At 43.8% G+C, this 18589-nt stretch overlaps 1 protein-coding gene and 1 pseudogene across 2 annotated transcripts in view; both read left to right on the plus strand.

Moving 5' to 3' along the window:
- Window positions 1–2392: 2392 nt before the first annotated feature.
- Window positions 2393–3091, plus strand: LOC308517622 (GTP:AMP phosphotransferase AK3, mitochondrial-like; the record flags this gene model as incomplete). The annotated part of the gene is made up of 1 exon (XM_081088839.1): window positions 2393–3091. One exon carries the CDS (start codon window positions 2393–2395, stop codon window positions 3089–3091), a length of 699 nt encoding a protein of 232 aa, XP_080944965.1.
- A 1949-nt stretch (window positions 3092–5040) lies between these two features.
- LOC308518519 (keratin, type I cytoskeletal 18-like) overlaps window positions 5041–18589 on the plus strand; it is a 45220-nt pseudogene continuing 31671 nt past the window's right edge. Inside the window, exon 1 of the transcript in view lies at window positions 5041–5117. The product of the transcript in view is annotated as a keratin, type I cytoskeletal 18-like (transcript). The remainder of the gene's footprint in view (window positions 5118–18589) is intronic.

The raw sequence follows: 18589 nt of genomic DNA on the forward strand, positions 1-18589 counted from the left end.
ACCAGAATGACTCAGTGTTCTTAGGGTCTGACAGGTCCCAGCAGGCCCACGTGGAGTGTGCCTTCCCTATGCTACTCTGGAGCCCATGCTCTCCCACTCACACCTGGAGACAAATAAATGATACCCACTCTCTGCAGATAGGCTCTCTCTGGGATATTCTGGGATCAGAGTCTGGTACCAAATTAGATACCTCAAGTAAAGGTTGAATGTAAGATGTCTAGATCTATCCAGGATAGAAAGGCCTTGGTGGGATCCCTTTTTTGTATATAATTAATTATCCTAAAGGACAACCATAGCATGCAAATCAACTAGTATTATAAAAAATACCGTTTCAAATTATAACATCTTTTCTTTTCCCTTGGGTGCAGGATGTAGGCCAAATTTCTATGAAATATCCATCTATCTACCTTTTGAATCTTCTTAGGTATTCAGTGTAAACTTTTTTGGATACAGAAACAATAAAAGAGATTATATCACTATTTAAAGACTGAAAATAGAGAACTAATAAAAAAGAAGTCTGAGAAATTAGAGCAGCAGTGCTACTCTGCTGCCACAAAACACAAATACAGAAATTAGGCTTGTGCTCCCAAAATCTGTCTTCTGGAAATAGCTCTCCCTTGTTTATAGAATGAGAACAGCCCATCAGATTATTTTTATGGATCTTTTTTAGAAATGAAGCTGCCCAAGAATGGAAGAGAATGAAGTGGATGCGGGGTTGGTGGCTCAGCAGCCTCCAATTAGCATTAGCACCATGTGATGCAAAGCCTGATGCTGTATTAAGCCAGTGCAATCGGACTCCCCAAGACAAAGAAAGGGTCTTGCACAGCTCATGGAGTAAACGAAACCTAAAACATTTTTCCAAGGAAGTAATTGAAGCCCGTAATTATCATTTTAAGAATTTTACAAATGCAAATGGTCCAAAAACAAATGAGAAGATTCTCAATCTCACTCATACTGGAGGAATTAAATTTAAACAGTACTTTCTTTTTCTATATCTACTAGAGGCACAGTGCACGAATTCGTGCATGGGTAGAGGTCCCTCGGTCTGGCCAGGGGAGAGGGACTGCGGGAGGTTGGCTGTGGGAGCACACTGACCACCAGAGTGCAGCTCCTGCATTGAGCTTCTGCCCCCGGTGGTCAGTGCATGTCATAGCTACAGTCATCCGGTTGTCCGGTTGTCTGGTCGTCCAGTCATAAAGGTCGCTTAAGCTTTTATATATATAGATATACAAATGTATTTTTATTGATTTCAGAGAGGAAAGGAAAGGGAGAGATAGAAACATCAATGATGAGAGAATCATTGATTGGCTACTTCCTGCATGCCCCTACCCTGGGGACTGAGCCTGCAACGCAGGCATGTGCCCTGACTGGGAATCGAACCATGACCTCCTGGTTCATAGGTAGAAGCTCAACCACTGAGCCACACCGGTTGGGCTAACCAGTACTTCCTTACCTCTCTGCTGGCCTGTTGAAATAGCCTCCTGAGAGCTCCCCCTGCTTCTATTCTTGCAGACAAGCAATCTTTTAAAAACAAAAATTAAGTCATGTCTTTCCACTGCTTGAAACTTGGTTTCCCAGTTTACTTAGCAGGTATATTTAAACATAAGTTACATCACACTTTAACACAAACTGAACACAAATTATATCACTCTGCAACTCTTTGCAGTTATGTCTTAGAAATCTTTTCATGTTACCTTACAGAAATCTGCCTCTGTCTTTTTAGCTGCTGCCTGACATTCCACAGTACGGCTATGATTCGCTTATCCATTCTCTTAGCAGTGAACATTTCTGTTGTTAACAATTTTTCAGTTAAAAATAAGCTGAAGTGAACATCTTATATGTACCTTCTTGTTGGAAAGTGTTTGTCTAAGGAAGATTCTGAGAAGTCTTTTCAAAAAATTATTAGCCACTGCCAAGTTGCCTTCCAACCTAGCCGTGGGGACACCCCGGGGCAGAAACCTCTTTTCTCACACCTCTCTGCCCATATGTGCTCCGAGATGCAGTCTGGACTGTTTCACTGTCCATTCTTACAACTCGTATCATTCTTTAATTCTGGGAAATTCTTGTCTCCTCTTTAATTATGTCTTGAAATACTGCATCCCTCCATCCTCTTCATTTTCTACCTGTGAAAACGCTGCATCTTTATGCTGCATCGTGGGAGGATTTATTGTCTCAATCTTTCAACTCGTGAATTGGCTCTTCGGTAGTGTCTACTTTTTAATTCCATTTCCTCTGCAGGCTGCATGCTCATGGCGCGTGTCCCATGCGTGTCCTCGCCGCGCTGCCGAGCCTCCAGCCGGGAGTCGGGAGCCGGGAGCCGGGAGCTGGGAGCCGGGAGCGCGCAGGCCGGGCCGGGGCCCAACTGTCAGCGCGGCGGGCCTGGCTGCCAGCCATGGGGGTGGCCGAGCAGCTCCTGCGCGCGGTGATCATGGGCTCCCCAGGCTCCGGCAAGCACACCCTGTCATTGCGCATCGCCAGGCACTTCGAGCTGAAGAAGCTCTCCAGCGGGGAACTGCTCCGAGACAACATACTGAGGGACACAAAAACTGGTGTGCTGGCCCGGCCTTTCATGAGGCAGGGGGAGCTCATCCCGGACGACATCATGACTCCGCTGACCCTTCAGGAGCTGAAAAACCTCGCTCAGTACAGCTGGCTGCTGTGTGGTTTCCCCAGGACACTCCCACAAGCGGAAGCCCTGGAGAGAGCGTGTCAGACACACCTGGGGCTGCACCTGAACGTGCCCTTTGAGGCCATCATGCAACGCCTCTCTGCTCGCTGGGTCCACCCAGCCAGTGGCCACGTCTACAACCTCGAATTCAATCCTCCCAAAGTGGTGGGCGTGGATGATCTGATGGGGGAGCCTCTCATTAAGCGCGAGGACGACAGGCCGGAGATACTCATCAAGAGAATGAAGGCTTACGAAGACCAAACAAAGCCGGTCCTGGAATATTACCAGGAAAAGGGCGTGTTGGAAACCTTCTCTGGAACAGAAACCAACAAGCTCTGGCCCTACATACATGCTTGCCTGCAAACCAAAGTTCCCCATGCCCACTGGAAGCATTGGTTTTTCCATGAGGAAAAATGCTCGTAATTAGCGAGATGAGCATCTCTACCTCCCTTCATTGAGAAGTTCCTCCTTCTAAGACTCCACCATGTATGAATTCTTTGAAAATTATATTCGTATTATTTCTACGGATTTTATTCTGGGTGGTAAAGATATGCCAAATGAGCCAGATAGTAAGACTTATCTTTTGAAATTGTCTGGTGTGTTTTATCCAGCTATCTTCTATATGTAACTCAAGATCGTCAGAGATGGCGAGACTCTAAAAAAATTCTTCTAGAGCCAAATTCAAAGAGCAATTGGCAGTAATCTAACTTTTGTTCAGTAAAAATAGGTGTTTGATAAGGTTGCCATATTTTTCTTGGGGATGTTGCTGGTCTGAATTGCCCTCTGGCCTATTCCTAGTGAAGAGGGATAAGTCACTGGGTGAGATTTCAATGTGTTCAGTTCTGGTACCCCGTTCCTCTGGCAACAGCCAGCCTCATGACCCATGGCCATGCCTGTCTAATTTGGGCTCCCTACCTGGAGACTGACTCTGTCACTGCTGTTTGGTGCAAGGGTAGATGAAAGGGCGTCACTGGAAGATGAATCTCTGGTCCCTCCTGCAGCAGTGCCCCAGGGACCTACATGTCCATGATCCTTAATGCTCTCATGCTTCTGGTGTTTGCCATCTTTGGGGATGGAGTAGCCTTGGTGGCCCCTTCACCTTTGTGGCAATAGTCTTCTGTGTACATTGTAGAACGGGTTTTCTGTTTTTGCATCAATCCGGTCGACATCCCACACCTTAGGATTTATCCACGTTTCTGGTTCACTGGAAGTGTCACTTCTTCTTTAGGGTCTTCAGTTGAGGCTCTTGCTGCAGGAATGAAGAAGCTGTAGAATATACTTAGTCCACCGTCCTGAAAGGAAACTAGATTTCCCTGTTCACCCTCAGTATACAAAGTCATCAGACCTCTTCGAGCTGCCACTTTCAATTCTGGCTGTACAGCAGAATCATCTTGGAGCTTTAAGACTGAATACCCTGATAACTTTGACTTAGTTATCAGGGTGGGGGCTATGCTTATTGCTATGTTTGCTGTATTATAAAAGCTTCCCAGCTTTTGCAAACCACCATGGGATTACCTCTAGAGGGCCAGCCTTCAAAACAGGGTCCATCGGGAGCTCAGAACCACCTGGCAGTCTCACCAGTGGGGACTTTCATACAAAAGGCTCTGCCCTCCTTGTCACCTCTTTTCTCCCACACAGATATTTAAGCAATAGGTAGTTTATCATTATTGTATCATTAGTCATCACAATGTCTAACTAACAATTTTTCATTTGATCTGTGTTGCTCACCCAATGCCACATCAAATGTCATTCTAGTTACTGATTTTTAGAAGCTTGTTCAAACAGCCTTTCCTGTGTGGCTGGTTTTTAAATTCTCTGATATCTCTATTGTATTTAAACTCAGCTAATGATGTTCACTTCAAGTGTGGTGGTTGAGAAATCAACGAGCAATAAGATCATGATGTAGTTACTTTGTTTTCTAGTCTTCAATAGCTTTGGCTGGGTCCAAATTAAAAATCTGAAATATGCTTGTTAAATGGATTTGGAAGACGAGGTGACCCAAAACACAATGCATTTCTCTAAACAGCTACCTTTTATATTAGTGACTTACTTATGCTGAACTGGGAACCTGTTTATGTGCAAATTGTGGGTTGTCCTATTCTCCAATTAGGCCTACAGTCTAGATTCAGGCCTATGGTCTTGTGAGGTCCTTGCATATTTTTGGTGGTCGATCATCTAGACAACATTACAGCAGTGCCTTCTCCAGCGATGGGTAGGGAAACACCAGGTAAGCAGAATGAATATTGAATTTGAATAGAGTGCAGGTGGGGAGTCAGAATTAGGAAGAGAATTGGGGAAGTATGTGAGAGGACTTTGAATATCATGACATGGTGGCACCACCCTCCCTTCAGCAAGCGTAGAAAATTGTCATAATGTCAGGAGATTGGAAGAAATATTCAAAATTGGTGGTGGTCGTTAAGGACGCCAAAGGGGCTAGGATTATCGACAGGTAATCAGAATGGTGTGTTAAATGAAAAGGACGGCAGGCCACGCGGATACAGAATTTAGCTACTGCCAAACTGTAAGGCTTTGGGAATTTATCAGATATCCCACTGAGCCAGTGTTGCATGGGTGGCAGATGCCCACCCAATTGTGATTTTATGAGGAAGAAATCATGAAGTAGAGGAAATGAGGAGGGTGTAAGGTTAAATGTTGACGGGAAAGACTCTGGGATGAGAATAGAAAATCCATTATTGGGGAATTTGAGAGTGAAATAAATTAGAAGAAAACCTTTAGGACTAAGAAAGAAATGAGAAAATATTAGCAAGAGAAGTGATGGAATTGTGATAGGAGAAAAAAAGCCAGACCTACACTCAGAGGGAACATGCTCTAGTTCTGCCTTCTTAATTTTTTAAAATTTCTCCTTATAAAAAATGAAAAATATTCCTACTGCATTCCTTGAGCATTGAACATTGATGAGACCCATTAACTAGGGTAAGTCAAGAGGTCCAGGTAAATTACTTTGAAGCAAATGAAGTCTTATTGGGGTTTTTATCTAGCAAGAATAGGATCTACTTCCTGGAGTCATTACCATTTGAAATGGCCATTTCATGGGGCTATAACAGGTGGATACATTGCATAGGATATGCCTCCAAAAGTGATCATTTCAGAAATAATTTGGGAATCAGTGAAAATCATTAGCAAGTTTAACAATCCTAGAATCTTTCTTTTCTTAGTCTCCATGACATTGCTTTCAAAAGTTAGCAAATTTAAGCAATAAAGCAATCAAATGATATTTTTGTATTTATATGGAGCTTGGGCTCTGGGTTAGCTTTTGCAAGTGACAACAAGGCGAGATTCAAGCTATAATAACTATAGTCTGAAAGCAAAGTTTTCAACTCATTGTACTTTGTTAGTAGCTCTCTTGTCACTTAAAATGTCCTCATAAATAAAGTGGACAGGGATCCTCAGATTAAATTCTTAACTGGAAGCTGTAATGACTAGTCAGTCCCAAAGCGATACCAAGTGCCAGCCAGTGTTGCTGCTGAATGTGTGAGCACCAAAGGAGGAGAAATGTTCTAAAAAAAAAAAAAAAAGCAGCAATACCTAGCAACAACCCTAATCCCTTTCAGGGACACTGTTGTTCTATTTGGATGGCTTTATGCTTCTGGTCTCCAGCTGGATATGCAGTTTACCATTTTCTTTGCCTTAAGTAGAGCTTGCCTTAAACCATGATTTGTGGTTTCAAGAAAGTAAAAAAAGTCCACTTATTATCCACAGGTCCTTCCTCTTCTGATGATAGTCACTAAAAGGGGGGACACATTTTTCTATTTCATAGTTAATAATAATCTTAGAATCATCTCAGAAAACTCAACACAATGGCTAATACTTATTCCAGGATTAAAATGAGGGATATAAGAGGGCAGAGAGAGTGGTGATTGCCTAAAGCATGGGTGATGGTGAGGTGGGATGCGTGAGAGCCAGGAGGGATGCCAAGAAAATGGTACTGGCCCAACCGGCATGGCTCAGTGGTTGTATGCTGACCTATGACCCAGGAGATCATGGTTTGATTCCCAGTCAGGGCACATGACTGGGTTGCAGGCTCAACCCCAGTTGGAGGCGTGCAGGAGGCAGCCAATCAATGGTTCTCTTTCATCATGGATGTTTCTATTGCTCTCTTCCTCTCCCTTCCTCTCTGAAATCAATAAAAATATATTTAAAAAAATAAAAAGAAAATGGTACTAAAAGGGAAGCTGAAGGAAAACCCTCAGTCACATATCTGCCTAATGCAAGGCTAGGTGGTAATGAAATATTTCTTAGTCCAGCAAACCTTCCTCCTAGCCCACTATAGAGCAATCTCTAAAAGTTTTCTCTAACACAACAGGTACTTGCCACATGTAATCCGTGGACATGGCTCAGCATTTGCTGCACTGATATTTTGCAATACTTTTAACAACTACTTCTCCTTGCATGGCCACTGCTACTTCTGGGAAAGGGTGTCCATTCTGTGCTCGGATGCATTACAGCTGTGGCTTGCCTGGAGTTTGCTCATCACCACATGGCCTTTTCAAGTCAGAAGCCTTCTTTCATCATGTCTCACATGTGTTGGCTAATAGTCATGTGATTACCCTTTCAGTGATCTAAAGCAGAACAGCCAGCTGAGCATTACAGGCCCCAGGTAGATTTAGAACTTAGCCCTTGGTCCTACAATCAGCATGAGCCATTGGGTGAACACTCACGGGAACAGCACAATAATACGTCCACACAAGCGTATGTGGTGAGAGGAGGGTGCCATATCAGCAAATACATGTTCTAAAAATGCAGAAATCCCAAACATGTCTGAGTCTTGAACTGCATTCGTGAGTTTATGCATTGTTAGGTAACCACACACTCTGTGCAGTTTATTGGGGAAGCCCAGCCGCAAGTATGGGCCTGCTTAGTGCTAGACACCTGGTCAAATCTACTTGCTTCCAACTCCCTAAAGACACAGCGTACAGGGCAAGTGTGGGTCTTCAAGGTTGAGCTGCACCAGTCAGCTCAATGGGAATGCTTAATCTGACCCTTACAACGGCCATACGGAGCCTCACTGAGGCTTTGGATGAGGGGCACAGTCTCCCTGGGAATAAATTTGATGAGTTGCTATTATGTTTGGATTGCCCTGCCCACACTCACCAACTATTTTAGATAACACATGACTCTGACTCACAGAAAAGAGCAAAGAACTGCACCGTGGCTCTAAAACATGCTGCTCACCCACTCCCCTGGGCAAGAGCCAGAAAACACTCAGGTCTCTAAGTGCTGGCCGTGAGGACCCTGCTCTCTCTCTCTCTCTCTCTCTCTCTCTCTCTCTCAAGCAAGGTCATCAAAATTCACCAAAACACAAGCACACATTTAAAAATATCTCCTAAATATACAAATGGACAACTTGAGTAAGAATGTGGGGGCTAAAGAAATAAAGTAAAGGCCTTTTATAGCTTGATGTCTTCTATGATCTAGTAAGCTCTGCCCAGAGGCTGTGGGTGGGATGAAGCCTAAAAGTGTCTACATCAACAGGGGTTCTGGGCCACCAACATGCTAGATGCAGGGCCTTCTTAAAGGGACCAACAGCTCCAGGTGATGTCATGGAAATTAAGCCACACAGTCTGGTTTCATTCCCCATGGCATCTTGCCTTTGCTAGGTTAATTTTCAGAGGTTGTTTTAGTTGAGCTCCTTTGGCTACCAGGTCTGATGCCCCTCAAATTTGCTCAAATAAATTGTGTATTGTGTGGGGATAGCAGGCAGAAGGGACAGTGCACACTCTAGGTATGAAAAACCTTGGGAATTCAGGAATTGTTAACAACCAGACCTCAGCCAGGGCAGGAACTGGGACCCCTCAGAAGCCCTCCTGAGCTGAGCTCCCTCATTTAGTGCAAGCTCACAGGCTCCACGCCTGTGGGGCTCATACACATGAAATAGTGGGTCCAAAATGAAAACTGCACGTGTCCCTCAGGCTCAGGGTCAGAGTCTGGGTAACAAAACTGAGTAGTGGGGACTGTGGGCCACCTATATAAAGCAGAATTCTGCATTCATCTTGTCTCCTGTAAGTTTTCTGAAAGTTCTTTATTCACTCTGAGTAGAACCCCACAGGCAGCAGGTGAATCTGCAATGTGCCCATTAATGCTCCTGAATGGATACTCATGGGAACATATGTGCAGGTGAGCTCCAATGGTGTCTGAATGTATGCTTTAAAAATCTGATAAGACCCAAACACACCTCAAGTCTGGCTTCTATGTTATCACCTTAGGTAGTCATAATTCCCATGCAGTTTGCTCTGGAAGCTCATCCATTTTCAAGTGTGAAATATTCCATTGTTTATGTGTTGGCAATCATTTAAAATTTAAACACCTGTAAGCCAGACAAAACATGTTGTGAATTAGATATGTCCTGTGGGTGGCTGATTTGCAGAAGCTGGTGCCCTAACGCCTCAGCTTACATTGCACATATCTGTTCCCTTATGTTCCTTAACCATATTGGCAAATTCTATCTACATCTCCCAGTTCAGACTCCCTAAAGAGTAATTTAATTGGTTCTGACTTGGGTAGGAGCCATTTCTGGCCTAATCACACAAAAGTTGTAGGTGAGGAAGTAGGTGTGGCAGATAAACTGAGGAACCATTGTTGACATTTCCAGTTTGTTTCCTCTTTGGGTCATGTTCTTGAACTGAGAAGGGAGCAGAGGATTTGTCTTACTTGAACTTCCTGAACTTTCCTAAATAAAAGAAGCTGGCAATGATCAGATGCCCTGTGAAAATGGCCTAGCATGCTTAGAGGCGGCAATCTAACCCTGACAGGGTGCCTTCTCCACCAATTACTTCTCAGTCAGTTTCTGAGAACAGAGATGACTGTGGGCCATCACCCAAGCTTTTCCTTTGGCCAAAATTGACTTCTTTGTCTCTTTTCTTCATATTTCTAAACAACACCACTCTTCTTTACTAATGTTTGCTTGGAAATAGGTCTATGCCTGATTACCTTGCATATAGGAAGTTCCAGAATACGCTCTCCCTAGTGAGAAAAGGAATCGGCAGGTGTCAGTTTCTGAGGTGAGCTACTTGTCTTCACACTGTCCTTATTTTTTTTTTTTAATGGTAACAAGCTCTGGTAATGATGTATTTTTCTCTGCTTGCTTGACCTGATCATATAATCTGCATTCTGATCCAGCATTTTCCAAGTCTCTGTAGACTCCACTCAATCTGTGTATTATGAAAGACAACATTTCTGTCTTACAAAAATATCTTTTCAAACTTCACATTTCTGGAAGGTAGCACTGACATTCTTTGCTGCTCTACCCACAGCAGACACAGAAGAGCTCCCCTTGCTTTGGGATCAGAATGCCTAAGTATGGGTCCAGCTTGTCACTGATTGGCTGCTCTGAAATGTTTTAAAAACAGAGGCAATCATGGAATAAAAATAAATTAGGCTGGCTCCCTTAGGTTTGGGGGAGGAATTATAAAGCTCTTTGGAAAACTTTTGAATTATTTTACCTCTCTTGGGGAAATCTAGACCAGGAATCCATCCAGGTTTGGGAATACTCCTAAGAGCATGTATGTCTTTTTTTGGTCCCAATCTGTTTTCAACCCCAATATTTGGGATAATGACAAATTACTCAAAGACTCTAGAGTCAGCACCAAAGCCTTAGGTTATGGTCAGGGAGCCTCTAATCTCTAACACTTCAAAGAAGGGGGTCTCGGGAAGGATTGGTAAGCTCCTTTCTCCCTTTCACTTGCTACTGGGAGCTTAAAGCTTGGAAGTCTATACTGGTGTAGTGGACATTTAATTTTCTGTTGACTCTCTCCTCCTGAGTCTGATAACAACACACTCATTTTCCTGTGAACCTCCTCTTGAACTCTACTCTCCCACCCCCAATCTGGTGTGACTCTAATCAGGGGTGGGCAAACTTTTTGACTTGAGGGCCACAATGGGTTCTTAAACTGGACCGGAGGGCCAGAACAAAAGCATGGATGGAGTGTTTGTGTGAACTAATATAAATTCAAAGTAAACATCATTACATAAAAGGGTACGGTCTTTTTTTTTTTAGTTTTATTCATTTCAAACTGGCTGGATCCGGCCCGCGGGCCGTAGTTTGCCCACGGCTGCTTCAGGCCTGGGTACCAGGTCTGGGCCTAGAAGATCACAGGGGCCATGATTGGTTCAGAGACAGACACATGTCCCAAACTAGACCAGGAAAACCATAAAACCATAAAACTATAGAGAAAGAGGTACCTGACACTGGGGTTGCTGAGCTGGTGGGCAGAGCCCTTGGTAACATCTTTACCACCATGTAGGCAATGAAACCAGCACTAACAAAAGCATGGCTAAAGGAGAGAAGCAGTGGCAATGTCCTTGTACTATTGAAAGCCCTGGATCTAACTGTGCCTGAAATCACCCACCCAACTTCCCAGTTACACAGATCAATAAGTCCTGGTTTTTCTTTAAGTTGGCTTAAATGGGACATCTACTTAATGATTACAATGGTTGGGACAAATACACCTGGTCTAGTGACAACTTCCTAGATCCCATATTTCCCACATACTCCTCCCTTCATCTTGCTGATTTTATCAACTCATATTAACCTACATGAGATTCCAGCTTTACAAGGTGGAACTTGCCACTCTTTAGACCCAAGTTTTCTTAACATCCTATAGTAATCCTTTCTGGACCATGGGGTTGTCGGGGTTCAGATTTTATCATCAAAGTATGCAGCCAGCCGCTAAGGTTACTTCCCATAAAAATAACTGTCCTACAATTGAAGCACCAATTGAGCTGCTCTTGGGAGTTTCACCTTGAGATCCTTTGGAAACAAATGTCACCTTTTCTGCCATCTGCCTTGTGGTGCATGGCTGTCGTGCTGCTATCTCCCTGCTGTGTCCTCATCCCACTCTCATTAGTAGAGGAAAGAGTCAAAATAAACCTTTGCTTTCATTTGACGCCTGAGTAAATAAACTCCCGGACACATGCCAAGTACTGTCAGAGCACATGTGTCCTCACTCATCTGTAAGAAACACAACCTGCCGAAAACCACTTGGAGGCCCTGAGTGTTCCCAGGACTCTGTGTTCAGGCAGAATATCGGTATTGTCCCCAGTGCTGGTCACAGAATGCCTTCATGGCCCAGCCATTCCTGGGAGGTTCTTTCCTATGTTCTGGTCTCCCTCATCTTCTATAGGGGATCTGGGAAGACTTTGGTCATGGAGAGGCCATAACATTACACATTTATGGGAGGGGAGAAGCAGGAGGAAGGAGTAGGAGTAGGAGTGGGGGGAAGAGGGAGGGGAGGACAGGGACAGGGAGATGGGAGCAGGACAACACCACCTTTATTATAACCATTTAAATTAGTACAGACTAGAAATTAGACTGTACCTTATATGTTAAGAGAGTGATATCGAAGAAAATTTGATAAGTGAAAACTCTTTGTGCTATTAATTTATAAAATTAGACTTTGAGCAAATGTGTGCTACTGGAAGTAATTTTTTATTAATATAGAGAAAGACAGACAGTAGAGAGAAAATTCAATCTATACAAAAATATATACAGTGTCTAATAAAAGCCTCCCTCCACACTAACTCCCAAGCACTCTCTCCCTTTGGTTAACAGGTTTTTGTTTTCTGCTAGGGAAAAAAATATATATGTTTATATAAAAATTATATAAATAAATATATATACATATATATTTGTTTACACAAAAGAGGTCAAACCACATGCTCTTTTGTAACTTACTCCTTTTCACTCAACAGTATGAACTGAAACTCATTCAATGCAAACAACTCTATCACATTCTCTGAATCGCTGCCTGCTAGCCTGCTGAAGGCTCATTTGTGTAACTAGTTCCCATGCATGGATGCTTAGCTTATCTACAGTGTTTGCTCTTGCAAACAATACTATTTCTTGGTGTACATGATAAAATTCCAAATGAATTTTCTGAGGCAATGACTCAATACCCTTTGACATTTGGTTAGTTAATATCAAATTGACAGTGCTTTATTTATTACCAATAAATACTCAGTTGCCTATATCAATTAGCATTAAGGCTCTGGGCATATACATGAAAAATCTTATGTAATTTTGACTCACTCACATGAAGATTTATTCTCACTTTGTAAAATACATCCAGATAAAGACAGTTCGGAGAGTTGTCAGCGACTGGGCTCCTCTCTTCCTGCTCTGCCACATCAGGCCTGTGGCTTCCTTCCTCAAGGTCCCCTGGTGGCCCAGTATGCTTGCTGGAACGCTACACCTCACATCTGCCGTCCAGGAGCAGACAAACGAGAGAGGAGAAGGGAGGAGGAGACACCTAGAAGAGTCAGTTCCTTTTAAGGAACCTTCCAGAAAGTCCCATATAACATTCCTGCTCACATTTCATTGGCCAGAACTAAATCACATGACCACACCTCATGATAAAGAGTCTGGAAAATGTTTGGGTGGCAGTGAAGCCTGCCAACCAATTAGTATTAAGCTTCTGAGGAAGGGAAAGAGAAGGGGGCAACTAGCCTCTCCCACATCACTCAGCTTGATAACTTCTAAAATGCTGCTCCTTTTCAGTTTTTAGTGGAAAGAACGGGCTATGCGTACATTTAAAATAAACAAAAATGCTGCTCTGCAACTCCCACCTTTTTGTGGCTCTATTTCATCTCTCCTGCCATGTGCACTTTTGGATGTCTTCATCCTAGAGCAATAGAACGTTCACCTACAGGAGCAGAGACACAGAGCTCTGAAAACTTTCCTCACGCAGCACGCGGCTGGAATCACAAGGAAAGCACTGGCTTCATATATAAGGAACCAATAATCTGCTTTAACAAGTATCAACTCAGAGTCAAGCTTGTTTTAACTAACTCTTTCCCATTCCCCCCAATTTTTTTTAAAACTCCTATCATATAATTTCATCTATAAACTAGAGGCCTGGTGCATGAATTTGTGCACAGATGGGGTCCCTCAGCCAAAACCAGCTCTCCAGCATCCCCCGAGGGGTCCCAGATTGTGAGAGGGCGGTTCTTGGGTGACACACCCTGGAATCGGGCTCCCTCCTCTCTGGTTTTGGGTGTGTCACCTGAGAACCGCAGCTGCCAGGTCACTGCAGCTCGGCAGCTCCTGCATTGAGTGTCTGCCCACTGGTGGTCAGTGCATGTCATAGCGACTGGTCATCTGGTCGTTCAGTCACTTAGGCTTTTATATACTAGTATATATAAATAGATATATCAGCATATATCTCTAAAAGGTTTGAAAAAAAATACCACAATGCAATTATCATATGTAAAAATAGTAATCCCTTAATACAAAAAGTCAGTGTTTATCTTTGCAAATTTCATAAACCTTTTAACAATTTGCTTAAACCAAAAATCCAAATAAGATCCCTACATTGCAACTGGTAGATGTGTTTAGTCTCTTTTAACTTATAGATTTCCCCTCCATCTCCTGTTTTCTTACATTTAAAGGAAATTTATTATAGAAAATTTTAAACACATACAAAAGCCTGTAGGCATTTCCATTTGCAACTGGTGGTTTAACTGGTACTCAAATCTCCCCCCTTTTCTGCACCTTGGGGCTTCAGGAATGTCCTGGGTTTTGTCAAAGCCCAGTCTCCTGGTTCACATTCTCTACCCTTTCCTGCTGTGGGGGAGCCCTTTCCTGATCGGGTTCCTGCCTTCTGGATCTGTCCTTGCTCACATGCTTCAGCGTCCCTGCTTTCAGTGTGCCTTGGTTGCTAGTTGCTACCTTATGTTCCTAGATACCAGCTTGGCTCTCTCTCTCCCAGCTTTGAGCCCAACCCCTTTCAAAGTGTCATTTCAAATAGACTCCACACACCCATTTCACTAAGACACACACACACACACACACTGCCACCCTCAACGACATAGGAGTTCAGATATTTTTTCCTTAATCAGCCACATTAAATTATCACCATACCTCCTACTTCCTTCTGTCCTGACTGAATTTACCACCTAGTGAGACAGCAGAACAGATTAAGTGCACACACTAACAGTGTCCCTTCCCACAACCTGAATGCAAAAGCCAATGTCTAGCCTAGCCTGGGGACCTGGTATTTAGACTTACAGAGATTCCCCAGGTTGTTGAATAATCAGAATGTACTGTATTTATTGATGTATCATGTATATCCAAATGTAAGTTTAGGTTGGTGCCAAAGACAAAATCATTGTCTTGTTTCATCAGGCTTCCTGGATAGATTATACTCTTAAAATACTGGAGTTGAATTTGTCAGTAGCGAAAGCAGAGCTGACAGCAAGAGGAGCAGAGTGACTTGTTGACTTTGTTCACTGGCTCTGCTTTCTTCCCCTCCTCTGATCCCAAGTGTTCTCCGCTTATCTGTACGAAATGGTCTCCCAAAATAATTTTCTCCCCAGGGGTCTTTATCTCTGCTCCCTTCAACAGAATAAATGGATTTTTTTCCAGTGGCCACCGTTCAGCTGAACTTTCTGCCTTCCAGAAATAGAGCGTGGCTCTAGCCAGCTGATCCTGTGTTCTGTGAACTGCCCAGCAGGGAGGGGCAGGCTGCTGTGCCCGAGTCTTATATAAGACCCTCCACGGGAGGAGCAGTGCCAGCCGAAGCAGGAATGTGCCCGGCAGGGCCGCACAGCTGTCCCCGTGCTCTCCTGTCCCCACCATGTGAACGACTGGCCACTCAGAGTGGGTCGCTTCATCTCCTGTCATTGTTACTACAGCTCTGGCTGCTACTTTACTAGAAAATCCGAGGGAAGGTACCCTTCCACTGCTAAGTCCCCATCAGGAAAGCAAGTAGCCTTTGAAAGAACAAAGACCTTGTACTGGCTAGAGAACCAGGCCTGAAAACCCAGTCCTCCCTCAAACCGTTCAGAATAGCCCACTTAGAGTTGACTTGTGCTATGGTCCCACAGGGGGCAGTTATTTAGCCACAGACTCTTTGAACAGAGGTGCGGGGGCATGGGGGGTGCTTAGGAAGAGAGATTGCCTAGTGGGACGATGTTTTAACTCTAGTTAAAGGATGTTGGGATAAACATCTAATAGACATTTCCACCTCCCCAGGAGCACTCACATGGACCCAGAAAGGAAGGAGCTGGGAGATCAGCTGAAACTCACGTGCTTCTGCTCTATTCAGACACTGGGAGAACAAAATGGAAGTGTGGGGTTCTGCTCCAATATTCTCTTCCTAGCTCCCATTTCCATGGAAAATCAAGGAAGGTGATACTACAGATAACATTACAGATGCTATATCTGGCGAATGCAGATGTAGTTGAAAAGTTAGGTGACCTGACAAAATATTTTCCTCAAATGAATGCGTTCATCTCTGAGCTTCCATTCATTTGCCCATGTTATCTTTGGTAGGTTATTTTAAAATGTACAAAGAGAAAAGGTCATTCACACAGATACGTAGTCTTGCTGTTACAGTCCGAGCCACCAGACCTTGCCAAAGGAAACTGATCCCAGAGCCTTTCCCCTGCAGGCACAGATGGCAGCTCCGGGAGCAAGCTGCTCCCCTGGGACTGGCAGCAGGTCCTGTCACTCTTATTCAACTGTCTTGAGCATGTATGGTAGTGAGCAACTGCCAGGGATATCTTCACCTGCACATGTTAGAATGGCTCCTTTAACTCATACATAGTATCTGTATATGTAGAATTAAGGCCTTCTTCTAGACACCACATTTCAGAAACAACTCTTCATAGGAATCTATAATTCACTGGGGAAAAATATGACAAATAGGGCTAGAATAAGTGCAGGTATGTTTAACAACTGGCTCTACAGGGAAATAAAACTCTGATTTGTAGTGTTTGCCATTTTCCACAGTGTTAATATTCTCACTCCTAATTTCATTGACTGTGGAGTTGGGAAGAGATGCACAAAATGGGCTCTTGAAGGCAGGTCTGAGCCAGTGCAGACCGGCATCAACACACCACTAGCTGGAATCATTAACAACAAATCATTCCTGTCCCTTCTAGGACAGCTTACTTTTCCTAGACCAGTGCAGAACTATTCTTTTAATTATATTTAATTTCATTTATGTTATCCTCACCAAAAAAGGGGAGCAAGTCGGGCACTTTTTGGATCACTGTTGTGTCTTGATCTTGTCACTGCTCAGGACTGACTCAATTATTACTTTGGGATTCTGCTGGAGTCTGGAAAACTATGGGGTGACTTGATAAGAACCTGTGGACCCAAGAGAAGCAGACCAGCCCAATGATTGAGGATAGGAGTTACAGTCCAGACAAACTGGGTTCAAAGTGAGTTCTATGATGAAGATAAGCTAGGAGATAGGATTTGGTTCCATGATCTCTCCTAACCTCTCTAAATTGGATATTAAATAATAATATAATAAGCTCATTGGGAAGCTGTGAAGATAAAATAAGCAAATGTATGTAAAACATCTGGTGCAGCATCTGGCACACAGTGTTCCATAAATAGTAACTGTGATTATTATTATGGCTATTACTTGGCCTGGTTTCGATCTCAGCACTGTCACTGCCTCACTAATCTATGAGCCCCTTCCAGTGATATGATCAGGTGTCTGCTTCTTGTGCAGCACACCAGGGGCCACCAAGCAAGGCTCTAGAGAGCCCTAGGGTGGGACATCAGGGTATCAGCCCCTGTAGTCCCATAGGCAATCATTTTGTCTTTAGAAGAAACAGTACAACAGACATTTCCAGCAGTAAGACCATACACAGAGGGTCTTTGAAGTGGACACAGGAAGTTCAGGGCTTCCAAAGACCCCAGCCTGAAGCTGACTGCTGGATAGGAGCCTCCCCCTGCCCTCACGGTCTTCTGGCCCTGACCTTTACCTGATCTGTCTCTCCTCCTCCCTCAGGCCAGCTCTTCCCCTTCACCCCGGTGCTGAAGTCCCGTCCCAGCTTTCTCCCTAGGCCAGGCACAGGGGCAGCAACACCTTTCAAAGCTGCTCACAGTCCTTCCATTTATGTGGCATGGTATGGTTTTCAAACTCTTTTTACTTCCACATGTGTTCTTATCTTATCAAAAGTCACTGAGCAAGGCAGGACTGATCTTATGACCCTTACTTCACACAGAGCGGTGAGTGACTGAGCCAGAGGTCAGACAATGTTTGCGGCAGAGCTGGCTGGCCCTTGCTTTAGGTCTCTCTCCCGCACACATTTCCATTATGCTAGGCTTCTAACCAAAAGCCCCATTTCCCTAGCAAGCCCCATGCCAAGGCCTGTATGGTCAGGATGATGAATTCTATTAGCCCTCCCTGGTCTGTGACTGAACAGACTGTTCCCACAATACCTTTGGCTGAAATACCTCTGAGCGTGACTAGTTTTATGGGATGGGAGCACAGCTGAGGCCCCTGTGCTTCCCTAATGGACTCTCAGCCTTGGGAGCTATGTAAAGGCTCTGGAATTCTCAGGGGAAGATCACTAAGCAAGCAGTGACGCTGGGAAGGCCTGAGGGACGACCTAGCCCAGCATCTCACTGCACTAATAAGCCAAGGCAGAGAGCCTGAGTGACGCGGACTGAGTCCTCTGACGGGTTGGCCAGTGGCTGAAGGGGGCCTGGCATCCAGGCCTCCTAACTCCTTGTGCATTGCTCTTTCACCCTAGGTCAAGGCTGTTTCTTAAACTTCTAATCCTCTTTGAAAGCTTGAGTTGTTGTTTAAAAATGAAAAAAAAAAAAAAAAAGAGGCACAGTCATAAACCCAAATATGGAAAAAAAATATATAAGCTCTTTTTTTTCCTATTGCAAGATCTTGCTGTTTCTTTATTCGTATGCTCAAGGCAAAGAAGATTAGAAAATGTCAATTAAGGTAAAAAATATTTTATACATAAAGTACTACACCTTTAACTGTACTGCAGTATTTTTCTTTACTATATGTAAGGTCTAATTCCTAAACAGTGAGATTTCCTTTTTCAAATGAGACCAAATGTCTGAGTGAGTAGCATGAACACCATGCTCTGAATGTTTTAGAATCCTTCTTGGAATTTTCTTTATAATCAATAGCAGTCTTTTGCATG

Source organism: Myotis nattereri (assembly GCF_964212035.1).
Source record: "Myotis nattereri genome assembly, chromosome: 4".
In the NCBI taxonomy this organism is placed as follows: Eukaryota; Metazoa; Chordata; class Mammalia; order Chiroptera; family Vespertilionidae; genus Myotis; species Myotis nattereri.